Source organism: Zootoca vivipara, chromosome 5, assembly GCF_965207765.1.
Source record: "Zootoca vivipara chromosome 5, rZooViv2.hap1.1, whole genome shotgun sequence".
NCBI classification, from domain to species: domain Eukaryota; kingdom Metazoa; phylum Chordata; class Lepidosauria; order Squamata; family Lacertidae; genus Zootoca; species Zootoca vivipara.
In genome coordinates, this window is record NC_142588.1 from 65,628,782 (window position 1) to 65,650,074 (window position 21,293).

Genomic DNA, 21,293 nt, shown 5'->3' on the forward strand with positions numbered 1-21,293 from the left:
AAACTTGTTATCTAATCAGCATGTTGCAATATGCACCACATTATGCTTATCAATACAGATAAAAGTGTCCAATAATGTCAAAATTTCTTTAAAGCACTTCTTGTTCAAACAGAAATACAGGTTAATGACATAAAAAAAAACTAAGCAATCTACAAACAATGTTGCAAGAGACATTCACTTGGAACTGTTTGAACTGATCCAAGTACCTACATTCAATCCAACACAGTGGTTTAAAGATTCAGTTTATTTATGCAGGCCGCACTAGAATAAAAATCTCGTTCTGCCTCATTCTTCTATCCAAGTGCAAGACCAAAAGTCACGTTTGAAGCATGTAGTCTTAAAAAGGATTTGCTTGTAAATTGCACTGTGCCATTTGTAATCACCACTGAGAGGTCTGAGGTATGTTGCAAGGCTGGATTCCTGAATGCCAATGCATCTAGGATTATGTAGAGTGTAAGGTATGATTTTGCAATCTTAACTTTGGAGTATGTCACTGCACAACACCAACAACGAACAGTACAGCAAGCAATACATGAAAGATACTGCAGGAATTGTAGCTAATTTCATTGTTGCGTTTAAAGCCATTTCTTAATGTTAAAAGGCAAACTTTCATTCAGGTTGAAATTGTCAAACATGTCACCATTAAGTCTCCCACAGGGTGCAGATCCTGATTCTACAAACTAGGGGGAGGGAACCCCGAGGAATACAGCAACCTTCCAGGCACTTTAGTTGCCACTCCTTAACATTTCTCAGTCCCATAAGCACAAATAATTATTAGAGTGAGTGAAGTATGAAAGGCTCAGTACCCCACAGTTGCTTATGCTTTTAGAAAATTTTAGAAAAGGCAGCATGACTGAAGACAACCCATCAGCCTATTCTCAGCACAGGAGGCTGGCTGGAGTTTGTCATTCTTGTTAGACACCGGAAGATGCTTAGGAAATAATACATTTCTGGATCCCTCTTCTTACAATGACACTAAGACAGGTCATTATTACCTATGCATGTTGTAGATGGGATGAGGTGGATGGGGCTGAAAAGACAGAATGCCCAAAGTAGGGCTTCCTAGTTCAACACAACTATTAGCTAAAAGTAAATCTGTAAAAGCAACTACTTTGTACAAGTCGTTTACTGTCTGAGAAATACTGATCAAAATACATTTTAATCTGCTTCTTTATGGGTTTTCTGCCAAATGATTTCTCTGCGCTTTTCTATCAGAACCGTTTTGTCCTTTGGACTCAGATCTAAATTTGTAATCCTACTTACATAAGCACTACAGAAACCATAAACTGTTCACAGTTCATAATGAAAGATGCCCAGATCATTCCATGTTATAGATCCTACAACTGCAAGCTGCAAAGAAAACTCAAGAACACAACGTTGTATTCTCAAAAATTAATAAACATATTATTTCAAAATTAGCAGCACTTGGGTTCTTCATGCAGTGGTTGTTCATTGTCGCACCTTAACTCAAATCAGCAGCAATCTTTCATCTGTCTGATAGCCACAGACCACTTCAGATTCCTTTAAACTACGGTGAGAAACTGTTTGCAGCCTATATAACAGACTTTTCCAACATTATGCCTTCCAGATGTTTTAGACAACACCTGCCTGATAAGTTATAGCCCTAAACATATAGAGGGCACCAAGCTAGGAAAGGACAGAGTAAAGCAATTGCCCTGCCAAGGAGGGAGGGACACAGCACAGTCCCCACCACTATGATGCTAGCTTTGCAATGGAATAGCTTCTTATGCAAATGCTCGCCTAATCAACAATCTCCTGGGAACCGCATTGTGTTTGATAAGTGGGACCTAAGTGTACATTAAAGGTGCCAGATGCTCACCTGTGGGGAAGGAATTCCACAATTTAGGGGCTGTCACAAAAATCCCTCCCCCTGGGTTACTACTCCTTCCCTCATCCTCTGCGGGTGATGGCACTACCAAGAGGTAGTCTTAACACCCAAGAATGTATGTAGGAAGGAGGCAGTCATGCTATGCTCTGAACTGGGTTGATGGCCAGACAGTTGTCACACTGAAGAGATAGAATTATAATTTCGAAATATTATTACAGAACTCTTTCTAGAGACCAATTGTATCTCAAAACAGGAAGCCAAAATGCAAAGGATTGTGCAGCAGGCCATTATTATTATTTTTCGTTTCAAGGACTTAGTTTCTTTCAAGAAATATAAATTTGCTAGAACCAGAAGACAACCATTTCCCCAAAAAACAAATATTTAACCTACAAAAAGTGAATGAAATATAGATTAATAGTTAACACTAACATCCAATATGAATTATTGTCGACAATCAGATATCAGCGCAAGAAGAAATGGAGAAGGCAAGACCCCTTTTATCCAAGACAAGTATATCAGAGCACAGCAATCAAGACACTTTTGTTTTCGGTAGCCATTAAAGATGGATCAAAATGGTGGGTTTCACCTGGCAGGGCACATTCTTATCTGCAAATAGGATTTCACCTTGTCTTATGTATGGGAGGTTGTGCACAAACCGTGACCTGGAGTTTACTTTCTAAAACCTAAAAACTCAAGCACAGAAGCAAACAACTTCAAAAGAAGGTGCCATAAAGATAACAGAAGAAAAGTTATTTATTGCTCGTTTGTGATGTACCAGTGACCCATGACAGGAATCTGTGGCACGCCCACCCTAGTAAGATGTGTCTGTCTCCCTCATTATTTGCTTTCAAGAGAAATCTGAAAACATTCCTGTTTACCCAGGCATGAGATGGCTGAAATACATTGTTCTTGGCAAACCTGAGATAACTGGTTGAGAATGTTTTAAACTGCTTTTTAGAATGTTTTAAAATTGTTTTTAGTATTTAAAAAATATATGTGACTGCTGTGTCTGCTGCTCTGGGCTCCTTCCTCTGGGAGGAAGGGTGGGATATAAAGCAAATAAAGTAACGAACATAAGATACTGTGTACAGTACTCTGGTTTACCATATAACCTAAGACAGTCACATTTTTACAGTACAGTAATATCAAAATCATAAGGATAAGCCAAGGAAGGCTACCAACAGCAGATAAAGTGCATCTCCAGCATGTCGTATTTGAATTTTTCCTTATATAAATTTCTATTTTCAAGGGGCATAAGGGTATATAGCAAAAGGGCACCTTTCAGCACACTAAAAAACAGGAAAACACAAGGAGGGTTGGTACTCACTTTAAGCAATGGAGAGGCCCTGGGGAAACTCTAGTTACACGATTAACACTGGCACCATTCACAGTATTCAGCTGAACTTCAGAGATGTAGAGTGTAACAGAGGAAGACTGCAACCGTGTTTTCACAACTTCTAGTGGACATGTCAGAATCGCACCTACGGTGCCCCCACATCTGCAAAGAAGAAAAAAAAACAGTAAGCCATCAAGGAATGTGGAATGTCTACAATCAAGCAATTTTAGGTAAAGGTAAAGGGACCCCTGACCATTAGGTCCAGTCGTGACCGACTCTGGGGTTGCGGCGCTCATCTCTCTTTACTGGCCAAGGGAGCCAGCGTACAGCTTCCAGGTCATGTGGCCTGGGATTCAAACCACCAACCTTCTGATCAGCAAGCCCTAGGTTCTGTGGTTTAACCCACAGCGCCACCTGCATCCCGCAAGCAATATTACAAGATAGTATAAGATAGCCAGAAACTGCGGCAACATTCCTAGCAGAGGAATACTTCCTTCCAAAAGCAGCAAAGCTTTGATGCAGTATTGCCCTTATGTTATGCTCTCTGTAGGCAGTGCATGCCTGTATGACATTTAACAGAGACATGCACTTCCTGTAAGAAATCCTCAGCAAATTGTTTGATAATATGGATTTCAGTATTGCTTCTGTGCCAAAAACAACTAAAGATTGCAACTCTTTTTTTAAAAAAAGGTTCTTTGTTGACAGCTCCTTTCATAAGCATTCAGTACTGTACTTAATTTCTATCATTAGCTTAATCTTGTAAATATGGCTGAATAACTAAGGCTTCTAATATTTGTTATCAGATCTAACTCAATTTGAAGTAGACTGCATTCTCTCAACCTTATTTTAAGTTACCCAAGGTATACAGTTAGACTTTCTAGTTCAGTTGTTTAAAATTGTATCATACAATGTTCCAGTGTTTTCCTATATGATTCTGCATGCAATACTGTATTTAGCAGTATTTTACAGTAGTACTGTAATTACCAGAATTACAATAGTATTAGGGAGGGAGAGAGAGTGACTTTTGAATGTTGGCGATGAGTGAATTGGATGAGTGTTTGAAAGGGGTTTTCAGTGTTGGAGGTATGACACTTGAGAGTCAGTGGAGTGGAGAGTGGAGCTGAGAAAGGCTGTGAGAGTTGGTGGTGGATGGGAAGCAGGGTTTGTTAGTTAAGAACTACAGGGAATGCACTACAGGAAATGCATTATAATAGGAATTGATGTCACTGTAATAAAGCGACGGATAAGATAACAATTAAAATCACATGCCTCAAATAATCATATAACCTTGGTTTATTATTTCTCTTTAACAAATCAATTGTCATTACACTGCATGTCTCTTACTTGGTTCTCTCAAAGTGAAGTCTTTAGATAAATATTATCTGTTGTGGCAGCAGGAATAAAGAAGATTGAGTGAAATACCCATCTCAGCTGTACGTCTTATTGTGAATGGAAAAGTGGTACAGGGCTGAGTGGGGAGTGCCAGAGCATCTCAGAGAAGGAGGGGTGGAGGCTACAACATATGAATGCAGAAAATTGCCTGCTGTGTAAATGTTTAGTTTATTGGACTAGTTATTCTAGTAACAAACTACTGTAACTTGGCATATGTTCAAATACACAGCAGCACATGAAAAACTGCCAGAAAATAAGTAAAAACAGTAAGTCAACAAAGCACTGCGGACATCTTCAAATATTGTGCTACAAAAATAAAATCTGCACCCTTAATTTGAGGCATATTCAATGCCATTCTTAAATTTTAGAAAGCTCTAATCCAGGGTCCCCAAACTAAGGCCCAAGGGCCGGATGCGGCCCAATCGCCTTCTCAATCCAGGCTGTGGACGGTCTGGGAATCAGCATGTTTTTAGATGAGTAGAATGTGTCCTTTTATTTAAAATGCATCTCTGGGTTATTTGTGGGGCATAGGAATTTGTTCATATTTTTCCCCCAAATATAGTCCAGCCTCCCACAAGGTCTGAGGGACAGTGGACCGGCCCCCTGCTGAAACAGTTTGCTGACCCCTGCTCCAATCCTTGAGGCCTTCTGTGCTGAAAGGGCCAGCCAAACTGAAACTATAGGCTTCCCTGTTTTTCGCTTGCCACCTTCCATCATAGTGAATGCTCTATAGCTCACTGGCAAGCAACCACTGTCCCTCCCAAGCGTGAAGCTGCAAAGATGGATGGGAATCATCCCAAGAGCTGTGCAGTGGGTCCTTGCTGCTTCCCCCAGCTCAAGTTTCAGAGGAAGGGTAGAGGTTATTTGGCAAATGTGTGACCAAGGATCCTGCTCTTTGACTGCAGCTTGGTTGAGGTCACTATAGGCACCTCTGCCAAGCAGTGGTCAAAGCAGCCATACTTTCTCTGCTCCTTGCCCCTTTTGCTGAAAGAAAAGGGGACTAGCTCCCTTGGCAAAGGCAATCTAAATTAAGCTGGTAGAGAAGGTGGAAACTACCTATTGACTAAAATTTTTGGCTTGGCTATTGAGCCTAGGCAAAAACTGTGGTCCTCTAATGGTTGCAGAATGCTATCAGTCAAATGCTCTTTGCTGTTCAAGTGTCCTTCAAATTGGAATCTGCCTCCTCATGAAAACCAAGTAGATTAAATTTCTGCATTTTTAAAGTGATAACACTTGTTTGTGAGCAGCACAGGAGCACCAAGCTTTTGTCATTAGGTCTGTCATTAGGTCTACAGGCAAACAGTCGAGCATAGTTAATTGGGGCATAAAGACAACAATAAGCTCTCATCTAGATTACGTTTCATGCCAGTGACCTAGATGTATCACTTTACCAACCCTTTCAACTATCTTGTCTTCGCACCAACACCAAAGTAGCATCAAGTAAGCTTCCAAGTTTATAAATAGAAATGAATTACAATGTGCATTTTCAACTTCATTCATGTGATTTACCCTCTGGTGAAGAGACATTCTCTCAATGACAGAAATGATACCACGCCATGCAGCGTTTTAACATTATTTTACTAGTTCTGACTATGAGATGTTTTTATTAACAACTACTTATATGATCTATACAGAATAATGTTTCAGAATTGCCTTTGAACCCTGCCAGGGACCTATTTTTACCCTCCATTTATTCACAGCAAAATAATCCTATTTTGTTACATTAAATTTCCCCCAAATGATTAAAATTATAGGCTGCTTGCTTAGATAAAACTTCACATTTGCATTCCACTTTAGGCATGAACAAGCGTAAGGAAGCCTTGGGCTCTCATGCTTCCACCTCCCCAGTGTGGTTGGAAGGAGGAGGAATTGGGAAGCTTTCACTCCTCTTGTCAGTCAAACTAGAGAAGATGAAGGGGAGGGGAGGGGGGACACAAGCCATGATCATGTTACACTAGTATAGCATGACATCCTAATGTGGCCATTCCATACTTTTAAGAAGTGAGAATCTAGAACGCTGTTGCCAAAGTGGGCAACATTGGACTAGGAAGTCAAATAGGTTAATCTGGTTTAACGACAGCTTCTGATGCCATTCTTTGGTGGTACAACCTCATGAATGAATCATATCAGAAGAACTGAAGCTGCTAGTTTCAACAACACAGAATGCACTTCTTTCTGTCTGAGCTACAAGGAACTGGAATCATTTGGTACAAAGAACTAAACACATTTTACACATATATACATATGTTTACTGCCCAGCATTTTGTACTTCAGGTACATGTTTTTCTAAAATGAAGTTTCCCAAAATAAGATCTGCACACAAAAACTGAAAGCGCTCAACAGAGCTCTTAAAGGAAACAAATGTTATTTCTGTGCGAATTAGTCAGACATTCAGGTGCCTAAAATGGGACTAAAGTGTCTACTCTTAACAGAACATGGGGGACTCTGTATTGAAAGGTTCTTTTTTTCCTACCTGGACTGTTTATTTACCAAGCTTGTTACCACAAATATAGCAAAGGAAGCAACAAGTGATTTGTCTGCATCAACCTAGAAGGTCATTAAGAGGAACAAGTACTAGCAGTACTGCAAACAAAATCTATACATATACAGCCACAAATACTTTTTATTATAGGTTGGACTCTTAATAAGCAGTCAGTTTTAAATGTTCAATAGCTCCTGGTTTCTGTTATCACATAGCATTAAGCTATTTTAGCTGCATTAGCAGAGCATTTATCTCTACAACATGAAGTGTTAATAATATTATTTGGGTTTCACTTAGCTCAGTGACCAGTACAGATAAATATATGAACTGTGCTAGCTGAACAGCTAAAGTACCTGAGCAATACCAAACGAAGAAAACAAAATAATAAGTTCCTTCTCTCAATTCTTTATACCTTTTCTTGCATCTAACAAAACCTTTGAAGCAGGTAACAGAACTCATTATGAGTAAGAATATATCAGGAAACAAGCTTAACATCCGCATTTCAAGTTCAGTTTGCAGAGCTGAAACTTAAAAGATCAGTTATGCATCTATGCATAAAAAGAGTCATTGGCTGCACTTCTTGCTATTCTCTGTTTTATAGCTCTTTTGGAGAGTGCTTTACAATCAGTGCGTGTGCATACACATTGTGTCTATTATTTAGCCTGCCAATAATCAGCCTGGTTCAGGGCTAATTACTGTGGGTGGGACAGATATTGTATTAAAAAATTAAGTATACAAAAATGAAGGAAGAGGCTTTGAATGTCACAAGTAGTGGTCAACTTGTGCCTCCATTTTATGTCTTTCCTATATCAAGTGAAAAGAAATCAAAGAATTACAGAATCATGGAATTGTAGAGTTGAAACACACAAACTACTATTATATTAGCTCTCCTTCCCATATTCTGTGTAACACTCAAAGCCGCTCTGAAATATATGAGCTTCTGAAAGTGGGGCTGCCCTTTCAGATTGTTTGGAAGCTGCAACAAGTACGGAATGCAGCAACAAGGCCGATTGTAGGCATTTCAGGCCAAATACACACATTCTGCTGGTACTGAAATATATATATTCTGGTTGCCAATCTACTACTGAGCACAGTTTAAGATGCCAGCACTTCCAAATTACACTTAGAGGACCTGGTGCAAAATATTTGCACTTTCACCCATTGACAACTACATAATATTTCAATACATTATCTGCCAATTGAGTACCGCTCATTGCCTTGCTTCCTCTCTAAGCACTTTAGTATGGTGGCAACTACCCTTCAGAACTCCCTCCCACCGCATATCAGAAGCCTTCTGTATGGTTTTTCTAGAATGTGCTATAGATGTTCCCCCTTTCAACAAACCTTTTAAAATATGTATAGCATTTGGTATCTGTCTTTGGAACTAAATTGATTTTATGTATGTGCTGTTGCTTTAAACTATATTAATCCTTTTTTAAAAAAAAATGTAACTGTTTTAAAGGTTATATGTATGTTATTATATGGTGAATCGATTCAGGATGCCCCATGGGAAGTGATTCATAAATGAAACAAAAAACTACCAAGCTATTGCTGGATCTAGGAGGAGAGTATTCATCTATTGGTTAGTTTACTTGGGCATAAAAATTTGAGTTGCTTTCCTGGATCAGGATAAAGCTTCAATGAAACGAGAGCTATTTCTGCAAGTGATCAGTGAGATGCCACCAGACAACTAGCACAATGAACGTCAAGGAGGAGATAACCATTCTGTTTGCCCTGGAACCTCATAGTGTTATGAACATGGAGATTCCATTATCGGTTGGAGCTATAAAAGTAACCCCTCCTCATCGAGGAATTTGTTGATTTTTTAAAAAATGCTATCTACATCAATGGCCCATGACATGACACCAGTACATCATTTAGAGATGTAGATGGTGAAACATATGAGGAGGACTAAGTTTGCTGATACTTGGACAGGAAAGGTAAGGTTCAGAATGGCATTCATTTTAAAAAATCCTAATACAGTGGTACCTCGACTTACGAACAACTTGACAACCGAATTTTTCGACTTACGAGTGGGGCAAATGGCCGCACGCTTACGAATTTCTCGACATCCGAACGGAAACCGTGGCGGTTTTAGATAGGGTTTTTTCGACTTACGAATTTTTAGATGGGGTTGCTTCGACTTACAAATTTTTCCATTTCCAATGCATTCCTATGGGAAGTCGCGTTTCCAATGGCGCTTTTCGACTTATGAATTTTTTGACCTACGAAGATGCCTTTGGAATGGATTAAATTCGTAAGTTGAGGCACCACTGTATAAGTAAAATAAGAACAGTCAAGGCTTTGGTACTATTTTGCTTTATGTAACAAGGTATTTCAAGACAAACTGTTTTACTGAGAGGTTAGCAATGACTCTGAAATCTGAGCCAACACCAATATTAAGCAAAACTGCATTTCTAATTTTCAGGAACCAGATCAGGTTTTTCATCAACCTCAAATGACCCTGGAAGAAAAGTCAAACTCTAACAAGAACCTTATTGTGACCTTAAGGTAATAGGTACCTATAAAGCAAAGTTAACAGACAGACCTAATGAAGATCTGTAAAAACTTTACTGTCGTACCTCGGGTTGTGAACATGATCTGTGCAGGAGGCGCGTTCGCAACCCGCAGTGCCCCATCTGCGCACGTACGTGACGTGATTCAGTGCTTCTGCGCATGATATCATTTTGCCTTTCTACGCATGCATGAGTGCCGAAACCCAGAAGTAACCCGTTCCGGTACTTCTGGGTTCGGCACAGAGCACAACCCAAAAACATGTAACCCGCAGTGTTTGCAACCCGAGGTATGACTGTATTTTGAACACACATATTTCTAAAACCTGCAGGTGCCAAGCACAATCTTAAGAAGCATTATTTCTTTAATTGGACAGCTGTGGTATGAAAGCCACAAAACAGGTCAAAAACAGATCACAGTTGGAATAATCGTTATCATTTTTAGGAAGGAACTATGTGGTGCTGTGGGTTAAACCACAGAGCATAGGGCTTGCCGATCAGAACTTTGGCGGTCCAAATCCCCATGACGGGGTGAGCTCCCGTTGCTCGGTCCCAGCTCCTGCCAACCTAGCAGTTTGAAAGCACGTCAAAGTGCAAGTAGATAAATAGGTACCGCTACAGCAGGAAGGTAAACTGTGTTTCCGTGTGCTGCTCTGGTTCGCCAGAAGTGGCTTTGTCATGCTGGCCACATGACCCGGAAGCTGTACGCCGGCTCCCTTGGCCAATAACACGAGATGAGCGCCACAACCCCAGAGTCGGTCACGACTGGACCTAATGGTCAGGGGTCCTTTACCTTTACCTATAAATGATGGAATTTGGTATCAAGATTTGAGTGTTAATACTGATGGGTTTTTTAATTATAGACTTGCACATACACATAAGGGAGGGGAGGCACTTTTGACATTTATGAAGAATTGAACACAGAACTCAATATTCTTATAGGATTCCCTCTTTGCTCACATCCCACTCAAGGAAGACTTTCCACAACACATACTATATTGCTACAATAATGAAACAATCTAGGTGCCAGGCTCTGGACATTATTGGCAGAAACTGCTTGCATCCAAGCTCACTTTCAACCTCCTGCAACAGACCATAGTAATGGGCTGTAAGAAATTTACTACATCCAGGCAACCTTCAAGCTTCAGAAATCCAGAAGTAAATGATTAGCCATACAAGCTGCTGAAAGCCCAGGCAAATACCATATTTGTAAAGCAACACAGGAAGAAGCCTATTGTTGTCAAGAAAGTTAAAAAAAAAAACAGACAGACATTTAGAAGATGAAGGTCCCCTTCCCCCACAACACAGCTTTCCGTAAATACTTTTATCTACTATATGTAATTACTTTTATTTACCTGCTCTAAATGGTTACTTCTAATGTCACATGGACTTTCCCTTTTGTCTCTTCTCCACTGCACCACCCCAAATCTACTGCAGAGAGTCCCTCAACCCCCTAGAACAGATATTGGTGGAACATCTGCAGTAGAGAAGAGGAATCTGTTCCACCAACAAAGTCTTATTCAGATGGTGGATGGGCACAATTTGATTTCTCCAGAAATCTGAAGCCATTATACCTCAGGCCTGCCTTAGATTATATCTGCTCTATCATCAGTTTCTCTTCTAGGAAAATGTGCCTCAAATGTAAATCTAAGGCTTAAGATGCCTACAGTTTGATTTCACACACCTGACAAAAGTGGTTTATATTGAACAGTTATATTCTGTGAAGGAGAGGAAGTCACATATACAGAGCACAGCAACATCACAACGTTCAACCTTTGCATAATACCACCGTGCTGAAAAGAGAAATGTTTTGCAATATGACCACTACAATTTCTTAATGTTACTTTTGTTGTATAAAAATCTACTTAGTTGCCGTTATACTCATGCATAGAGCCTTAGAGCCTCTGTGTTGGTCTGATCTACACACATAAAACAAATTCACGCACAGGTGTCTTCCAAAAACCCATCCCAAACCCAAACATGGCGATCAGCAAATGGTAATGGGGGCAGGACCGTGAAATTTGGAAGCTTTTAGTCATGAAACGGCACATGGGCAATGGATACAGATTCAGTTGAGTAGCTCGGCAGCTGTATCCCATGACTGAGCAGTCCTACTGGTATTTAGGATCTACTCTGCTCACCCTGAATAGGGGGAGGGGGTAGGAAAACGTACCCTAAACATAGTCTGCCTCCCTTTTTCCCTGACCACATCCAGTTGGGTCACCACCCTGTGGTCATAAAAGACAATTGAACTTTGGAACATGGAATATACGAACTTTGTTGGATAACACAGATAATGAACGTCTCGAACACAGGACTGCCATCATTGCAAAATATTTGTGACTTTTTAGCTTCGATATTGCAGCGCTTTAAGAAACTCGAAGAGCAGGTGAGGGACAACTGAAGGAAGAAAAAGGAGGTTACATATTCTTCTGGAAAGGTCTACCTGAACAAGAACATTGAATACATGAAGCAGGCTTTGCTATCAAAAACGACCTTGTGAAGCTCTTGTCAGAAGTCCCGACTGGCATTAATGAATGACACAACCCTTTGAATAAAACTCGCCCCAAACTAACAGGCTACTATTCTAAGTGCTTATGCACAAACACTGATGAAGACATTAAAGAAAATGTTTACTCTTAGCTGGATACCATCCTATCAGAGATGCCTAAGGAGGTGAAAATTATCCTCCTTGGCGATTTTAATGCAAAAGTTGGGCGAGATTTTGATCTGTGGCCTGGGACTATTGGGAAAGAAGGAATTGGCAACAGCAATCAGAATGGAATCGTTCTTTTGACTATATCTGCAGCACACAATCTGGATATTACCAAAACACTCTTTCAACAAAAAATAAATTTAAAACATCATGTAGGCACCCTTGATCGAAGCACTGGCACCTATTAGACTATGTAATTGTCCAAGCTGAAGATCACCATGATGTGCTCCTTACCAGAGCTATGATGAGTGCTGATGATTGCTGGACAGATCACTGATTAATATGTTTCACGATGGCTATCAAGATTATACCTCAATGCAGGCTTCAAGGAAGGAAACCAAGGCGCAAATGAACACTCAAGCCCCTCAAGATCCTATTAAGCGGGATTGCTTCCAAACGACTCTTAAAGACCATCTGCTTTCAGAGTTCCCTGACAACATCAAGCAACACTGGACCAAGCTAATTGCAGCCTGTGAACAAACTATTGGATACCAAACTAAGAAACACCAGTACTGGTTTGATGAGAATGACAGTAAGATTGAATGTGTTATTGACAAAAAAGGAAGGCCTTTCAGATCTGGCAAAGAGAGAAAAACAGAGCCACTAAAAAAATCCTATGCCAACACTAAGGCTGAGGTTCAAAGAAGAACCAGAGAACTAAAGAAAACCTGGTGGATAAAAAAAGCTCAAGAGATCCAGCACTTAGCTGACACTCATGATACACAGAGTTTCTTTAAAGCCACAAGAGTTTCTATGGGCCAATAAATCATGGCATATGTCCCCTACGCTCAACAGATGGTACCACACTTCTGAAAGGTAAAGAAACTATTGCACAGCGCTGGAAAGAACATTGCTGCTACTGAAAGTTAAGTTTTGGGCAAAGAAAACGGGTGAGGGAAGAAAGCTTCCCAGACTCACCAGGAAAAAGAAAGGGGGTCGGTGTTGTTGCATGGGGGAACAAGAACAAGCTCCTACAGCCATTTCTTCTTCTTCTCCTTTCCCTTGAAAAGAAAGCTTGGGAAAGCAGAAAGGAGAGAAAGTGACTACAAGAAAGATTGGGAACAAGTTGTCAGAAAAATATTTTCAATAAGTAAAGTTTTCTGAGAATACTCTGCAAAATGGAGCTTTCTCCAATAATTCCCTGAAACAAGCTTCAAAAGACCAGCACCATCCAATCAAAGTTAGAAACTATCCAATAAACATATTTACAAGCCAATATGATTTGGGAAAAAAAAAACAGTGTTTCCCTTTGGTGCTGTTTTGGTATTATCAACTCCTTTGTCTATGACAAATATAAAGATAGTCAATGGTAATGATCAATACAAGTGAAATACTGCTGCTATGTGTATTCGGTAGTCAAGATAAAATGGGAGAGAGAAGCATGCCACTCAAGAAATGATGCCCGAGAGCATTCCCCAGCAGCTAGGTAACAAAAACAGTTGAAGTTACAGGTAGGTAGCCGTGTTGGTCTGTAAGGTTGCAGAGTTTTTTATTTTTCTGGTTTTTCAGTAACTCCAGTTGAGAGTGGCAAATGGTTTGTTTTTCCTTGTGGAACTCCTGCCAGGCCGGGTGATTCCTGATAGAGTTGATGACTGATGACCCTGAGTTACTTTCACTCTGTTATGCATGTGACTATATGCATATTTTGCAGCTCTGCCAATCCAGGGTTTGGGGATAAACGTTCAGCTGCTACTCCTAGAACAAGAATCTCAAGGTCTCTAACGTATCTTCTACACAATATGAACTTTGGCCAATTCCATGGGACCTTGAAGCAGAAAACAGATTCTAGCTCAGCCACCTTCCAAAAAAAGTGGAAAATTACTAGCTTCAAGCAAAAGTCATGTGTCTCTGAACCCAGTTAGCTAGGTGCACAACACTGGCTTTCATCCACACACAAAACAAAAGGGGTGTAGAAAAATGTGCATTTGTGGAGGAGACAGAATAGGAAGAAATATTTGTAGTTGGTCTGTTCAAAAGCAGCACAATAAAAGAGATGAATAGTAAAACCTGTGATCATTCAGAAAAGGAAGGCGAAGATACTATTTTCTCTCATCAGAAAAAGGCCAGGGACATCAAATGTGTAAGTAGAAAGTAGATGAGATAACATTGCTACTCAGAGCTGCCTGGAAAAACAGACCACACAGCAGTGTCTTTCACCCAACACAAGCAGTTTTCCAGAGGGTTACGGCTAGCGTTTCCATTTACAATTAACAAGTCCTACCGGTACCACATTGACATCAAACCACACATATTCATCCAATGCCTTCAAGATTCTGTCACAATAGATTCTTTTGTAGGTTAGCTCCTGAACTCTACCCCAAAAGTAACTTATGGATAGAAGAAGGCCTATCTTTAAAGCAAGTTAAATATCTGCTTTTTAGCACAATAAAACACAAAGCCTTTATTTTTGAAAAATAATGTCAGCAAGATACTTACAAACTAATCCTTAAAAAGAAAGGATCCTTTTTAAAAGGTGCAGACGTATTCAATGAGGTTTATTCCTACATATATCCAGGATATGTATGTATACACAGGATTGCTGCCTAACAGTATAATCCTATGTATGCCTACTCAGAAGTATGTCACCTTGAGTTCAATGGGTTTATTCCAGGTATATGTGACTGGCCTATTTACTAGTTACGTAGAAGACAACAGTATTACAGTAAATTTATTCCAAATGAAGCCAATCTAGAAGAAAGAACACTGTGTCAGGCAATGTGAAGTATGTTTGATCCCTCCCTTTCCCTTATCAAAATAAAAGCTACTACTTTTATGTCACTGCTCGGCTAGGATTACCGTTCCTTCCAACACAGCAAACTTGGGTGGCTGAACACCTATCACTCTGGAAACCCCCCCCCCCAAAAAAACCCTAGCTGTTTCTACATGCCCAGAAAACTTCCTAGGGACATGAAAACATTCTCAAATTTAAAATCCCAAACACAGCCTCACAATGATGGGTGAGTTGCCACATCTTACATAATGTCGAAATCACTTGAGCAGGGAGCCAAAAGAAACCCATAGGTGCAAATCTAGAAGAAAATAGTTAAAGCCTTAAATTATAGGAGGTATTTTGGAGAAGGGAGATTGGAATCTGACCAAAAACACTCCCTCCCCAGCACTATAGAGGGCTGTATTCTGGAGATACATTACAACATTTTCCTGCAGGTCCCACTTGTAACCATTTATTAGAAATGCTGACTTAGTCGCCACTGGTGATGCATAAAGATTATTTAAATAAGCAGGCCAAAACCAACCCAATAAAAACAGTAGTCCTGTCTCCTGGCGCCCGAAAGCGAGTCTCCTCTACCCTGTCCCACACATTCTAGGCAGAACTAACATTTTCTCAGTCACCCCAACCAAATAAGTTTCGTTTTCCCTCAGCACTTGGGATGCTGAGAGAAGGTATGAGTTATGAAGAAACGATAAAAAGGAGAGGGGAGAGCGAGGGAGAGAAAAACGGGGGGGGGGAGAGAAGGGCAAAAGGCCAATGATAATTCCCACCTACCCTCCAGCAAACAGGTGCACGAAAGTGTCTTTCTGGTTCATCTTCTCATGCTCGTCCCAGGAAGACACTCGAGGGGAAGAAGGCGAGAGGATCAGCCTCCGCCCTGCGCTCCTGGGCAGTCTGAGCAGAAAGAAGGGCGAGGGGCCGGCACTGCTGCCATTGGCCTCGGAGAGGGCGGCAGCCCCGGAGGGAGCAGCCTCGGCCCTGCAGCGCTCAGGGGCCCCCAAACAACCCTCTCCGAAACGGTTCCTCCTGCCTCAGCCCCAGAGAACTCTCCACCCCACGCCGCCGCCTCCGTCCTCCTCCTAGTCCAGCAGCGACAGAAAGCTTCCAAGGGACGGAGCGGCCAGGCCTGCTCTCTTCTCCAACGCGAAACGAGGCCCAATATAAACAGACGCCGCCATTGGCTCGCCGGGGACGTGACGTCGCCGGCCCAAGCTTTAATCAGGCTTTGCGCACGTGATCGGAGGCGCTCCGCGCAGCAAGCGCATCAAATGGAAGGAGGCGGAGGAGGAGGAGGAGGCGGAGGAACCCGCCTTGCAAAAAGCTCTGGTGGAGGGAGACAGCTGCTAAACAAACTGTAGCTTAGGGCCCTACTCTCTTGGCCCCCCCCAAAAAATTTTTAAATGTATTTCACTATTAATATAGTGCTACGAACATGAGTTTGACCAAATTGCGGGAGGCAGTGCAAGACAGGAGTGCCTGGCGTGCTATGGTCCATGGGGTCACGAAGAGTCGGACACGACTAAACGACTAAACAACAACAACATTAATATACTTCTTCTTAATTGTATTTCAGTTCAACAATTACTGTACTTTGATAAAATACATATAGTATTTTGTTATGTGCCTTTAGATACCTACTAGGTCCATAAATTACCCAATTATAGCATATATTCAACCCAAAAAACAGCGACAATTTGTTGTTGACAAAGGACAGCTTAGGGCCTCATCAAACCTAAATCCGGCCCTGATCCTATGCCCGAGTTTACTTGGGAGCAAGCAATGCCAGTTGGACTTTTCGGGAGCTGCTACTGCCCCCCACAATATTGAGCGCTTAGACGTGCGGATCACAGGGAAACGTGCCCGGATTCCGCAGCAAGGAAACGCTCCCAAGCGTTATCTCGCCCGGATTAGAGCGCTATCTCTCAACCTTTGGCTCTTGCAGGTTTGGGGGGGGGGGGTGAACGGGCTGTGCACGCCGTCGGTCTTTTGCATCACGGCTGCCTGTTCTCTTGGGCCAGGGGAAAAGGGAAAGGCAGTGAGCCTTGTTCAAATCGTTCCTAGGCTTTACAAGATTTATGCTCCTTAAGCCAGAGGTTTCACCGCAAAGCCAATTCCATCTGCCTAGGAGAGGATCTGCAAGCAAACAGGGTTGTTTTGTTGGGGTTTTTTGTCCTGGGGTGGAGGGGGACGCTGCTTATTTAACACCAGTCATCATCTATATTGGAATTCCTTTTAATGTGTTTTTATTTTGTCACACACACACACACACACACACACTGCCTGGGCTACCTAGGGAGGGAGGGCTAGGTGTGAATTTAATAAACAAACCCCAAGTTACAGATTGCTTCCCTCAAAACCAAGATCAGAAGAAATTTGGTAGAAAACTGGATTTTTAAGACTTGGGGGGAAACCAATGGTACCCTTCTCCAGCTTACTGTTCTGCCAGTACTTCTGTCAGATCATGCAAGTGTTTGATAAATACTAAAGGCAAGGGGGGTGGGGTGGGGGAAGGTTACATTCACTTTTAGAGATTTTTACTTTCCCCACCATTTTAAGTTTCCTGCCCCAATGGTGTTCAGCTGCCTTACACTGCAGCCAGGCAACCCCTGCTCTTAGGGTATTTTTCCAAACTACCACTACTACTACTACTACTACTACTAATAATAATAATAATTTATTATTTGTACCCTGCCATGCTGGGCAGCTTCCAACAGAGATTAAAAATACTTGCTTCTTTCATGCAATATTTAGTAATTCTTACTGCGCCACAGGATCTTTTACTGTACTTTAAGCAAGTTTTTTGACCCCTGGTATTGGAGAAGTAGGTTTCCCCCCACTAACACTCCAAAGGAATCCGGGCACGTTTTCCTGTGAACTGCACGCCTAAGCACTCAATATTGTGGGGGGGGGGGGTAGTAGCAGCTCCCGAAAAGTCCAACGGGCTGTCGAACAGCCCTTACTGTCAGGAAGTTCTTCCTAATGTTTAGGTGGAATCTTCTTTCTTGTAGTTTGAATCCATTGCTCCGTGTCCGCTTCTCTGGAGCAGCAGAAAACAACCTTTCACCCTCCTCTATATGACATTCTTTTATATATTTGAACACGGCTATCATATCACCCCTTAACCTTCTCTTCTCCAGGCTAAACATACCCAGCTCCCTAAGCCGTTCCTCATAAGGCATTGCTTCCAAGCCTTTGACCATTTTGGTTGCCCTCTTCTGGACACGTTCCAGCTTGTCAGTTGAACTGTGGTGCCCAGAACTGGACACAGTACTCCAGGTGAGGTCTGACCAGAGCAGAATACAGTGGTACTATTACTTCCCTTGATCTAGACGCTATACTCCTATTGATGCAGCCCAGAATTGCATTGGCTTTTAGCTGCTGCATCACACTGTTGACTCATGTCAAGTTTGTGGTCTACCAGGACTCCTAGATCCTTTTCACATGTACTGCTCTCAAGCCAGGTGTCACCCATCCTGTATTTGTGCCTTTCATTTTTTTTTTTGCCCAAGTGTAGTGCTTTACATTTCTCCTTGTTAAAATTCATCTTGTTTGCTTTGGCCCAGTTGTCTAATCTGTTAAGGTCATTTTGAAGTCTGATCCTGTCCTCTGGGGTATTAACCACCCCTCCCAATTTGGTGTCATCTGCAAACTTGCTCAGGATGCCCTCAAGCCCATCATCCAAGTCATTGATGAAGATGTTGAATAAGACTGGGCCCAAGACAGAATCCTGTGGCACCCCACTAGTCACTTCTCTCCAGGATGAAGAGGAGCCATTGATGAGCACCCTTTGGGTTTGGTCAGTCAGCCAGTTACAAATCCACTGAATGGTAGCATTGTCTAGCCCACATTTTACCAGCTTCTTTACAAGAATATCATGGGGCACCTTGTCAAAGGCCTTGCTGAAATCACAATCTACGGATGAGGGACAGTATACAAATTTAATAAATAAATAACAATAATAAATAAATAGAATATGGCTTAATCAAGAGCAACATCTCATGAAGAAAAGCCTTTCATTGTTCCTAAGTCTTGTATAGTTCCAGCTCTGTGCACATTTACACAAAATCAAACCCCATTGAATCAAGGGGGATTTATTCCCAAATAGAAAAGCAGAGGCTCTGGATATAGAAAAGTGTCCTTAAGATAATTTGGGGGGGGGAGGGAAGCTGATGACCACATTATGTCAATCAATTGGCAGAATTAGAAACACAAAATAAATAGGCCATAGTATAGAAGAGAAATTAAGCTGAATAGGTACCTAGCCCAGGAATAGGTAATTGTTTTTGTTTGTTTTTTACAGCTTGAGGGCCACATTCCTTTCTGGACCCCACATGAGTAAAACCTGATGAATGTTGAATTTATGTGATGAACTGCCCTGTGATCTTTGGATGAAGGGCAGTACACAAATAATAAAGAATGAATATAAATTCTCCCTTTATACAGTAGGCAAGTTTCTACACACATGCATTCAAACTCCTCTCTTTATCTACCATCCAGTGACCTAAGCAGCATTGTCAGAAGTAAAAGACATGTTTCAAACCATGCAAAAACATGAAGCCGAGTCAGTAAGCAGGGTGGCTAGGGGGGGGGGGGGTGGCCTGCAGAGAATCCAGAGGGGAGAATCATATAGGGACCTGGAGGGCCACATTTGCCTCCCAGCCCCCAGGCCTGAGATTCCACATCCCTGATGTGGGTTTTTAAAGCTGAAAGCCACATAAAATCTGAAACAAAAAAAAATCCTTCCAACTCTACGATTCTATTACATTTTCAGCAGCATGCACTGAAAAATTTGCCCAGTTTTTCCCTAAATGGTTGTTCCTGTACTACCATGAAGGGGTCCTACATAAATAGTCCAAATATTTACACCTTTGTCTTCAGGGTACCTGTGTGTGCAATCCTAACCCCACTAACTTCAGCATAACTTGCTTCTGAGTAGTCGTGGTCAGGATTGCAGAATGTTGCTTAATTAAGTGGCACACAAAACCAACCGGTGTAGAACCAGTCTCCTCCCCTTTCCCCCAAGCGCAACATACAACCCCAAAAGGTGACGTCACGGCCTTCCCAGTTAAGGATGCGAAGGCGGGGGAGGGGGAGGGAGAAGAGAGAGATACGGAAGGAAGAGGCTCCTCCGCCCAAAGTCAACAAAAGGCGAGAGATTCCGAGAGCTTCTGCTCCTTTGCTACCTTTCCACCCTACTCGGACACAGGAAGAGTGCTGCTGCTGCTGCTGCTGGATCAGGCCCTGTTCTCACACCGGGTGCCCGTGAAAAGTGCCTCTTGTTTTGTCAGGAAATCAGCCCTGCCGGATTTCAGAGTTATCAGGATTGCAAGCCTTAGCGCCTACCCCACCCAGCAGCAGCCGCAGTTGCTCCTACTCCATTTCCAGCGCGGCTGCCGCAGCCCAACCCAAAAACAGATGGGAAGGTTTTCTCCGGAACGCCACCTCGGGTCTCTCCCCGAGCGGGCCCGCTTTCCTCCGGGAGCCCCCGCCCCTTAACACCCCCAGCCAGTCGCCTTTTCCTCTCCCGTCAGGCCTTGTGCAAGCAAACCGATCTGGCCCGCTTCCTCCCCGAGCGGATCCCTCTCGCGCTCATGCAGAGGCAAAGGTGCTGCGTTCGCACGTTCTTCCCTCTCCCTCGCGCGCCCCCGGCAGCCCCCTCCCGCTCACACCTACCCTCCAGCAAACAGATGCACCAGGGTGTCTCTCTGGCTCATTCTCTCTCATTCTCGTCCCCAGCAAACGGGAGGGAGGCCCGGGAAGGGAAGGACGCGAGGCGGCGCAGCGCACTTCCTTTTCGCCGAGGCTGCTCAGTGGCGCAGCGCCGAAGGAGGGGCTCTGCCGGCAGAGGAGCGAACCGCGTCTCTGCGGGACGAGGAGCCAGCGCGTGCCAACGGAGGAATCCATGCTTAAAAGTGGGGATAAAGGCCCGTGCAATAGCAGACTCACTCTAACCTACGGATCACCTGCCCAGCCACCCCCGTTTCTTTCCGTCGCGCAGGCTCGTGGGTTTGTGCCCAGCATTGGGCTAAATAAATAAATAATCCTGCATTGCAGGGGGTTGGACTAGATGACACTTGTGGGCCCTTTCAACTACCGGTATACAATTCCACGCTGAGCTCATGGAACTGCTTTATAACGAACTGCCAGCGGCATAGCTGCCAAGTTATCCCTTTTTTAAAGGGATTTTCCCTTATGCTGAATAGGCTTCCTCGCGAGAAAAGGGAAAACTTGGCAGCTATGGCCAGCGGGCAGTAGCGGCGCCAGGAGGGGCACA

General features: G+C 42.6%; 1 protein-coding gene across 2 annotated transcripts in view; it reads right to left on the bottom strand.

The window, feature by feature from the left end:
* The window catches only part of SLC25A36 (solute carrier family 25 member 36), a 42,723-nt gene extending 21,702 nt beyond the window's left edge, over positions 1-21,021 (bottom strand). The window contains exons 1-2 of one of the 2 annotated variants that reach the window (XM_035132950.3): positions 20,693-21,021; positions 3,177-3,347 (exon numbers count right to left, since the gene is read on the bottom strand). In XM_035132950.3, coding sequence (XP_034988841.1) covers positions 3,177-3,347; positions 20,693-20,733 — 212 coding nt within the window. In that variant the 5' untranslated portion in view covers positions 20,734-21,021. Of the gene's footprint in view, positions 1-3,176; positions 3,348-15,793; positions 16,221-20,692 lie in introns of those variants that run through there. The other variant, XM_035132951.3, reaches the window with a different exon arrangement.
* Between the last annotated feature and the right edge of the window lie 272 nt (positions 21,022-21,293).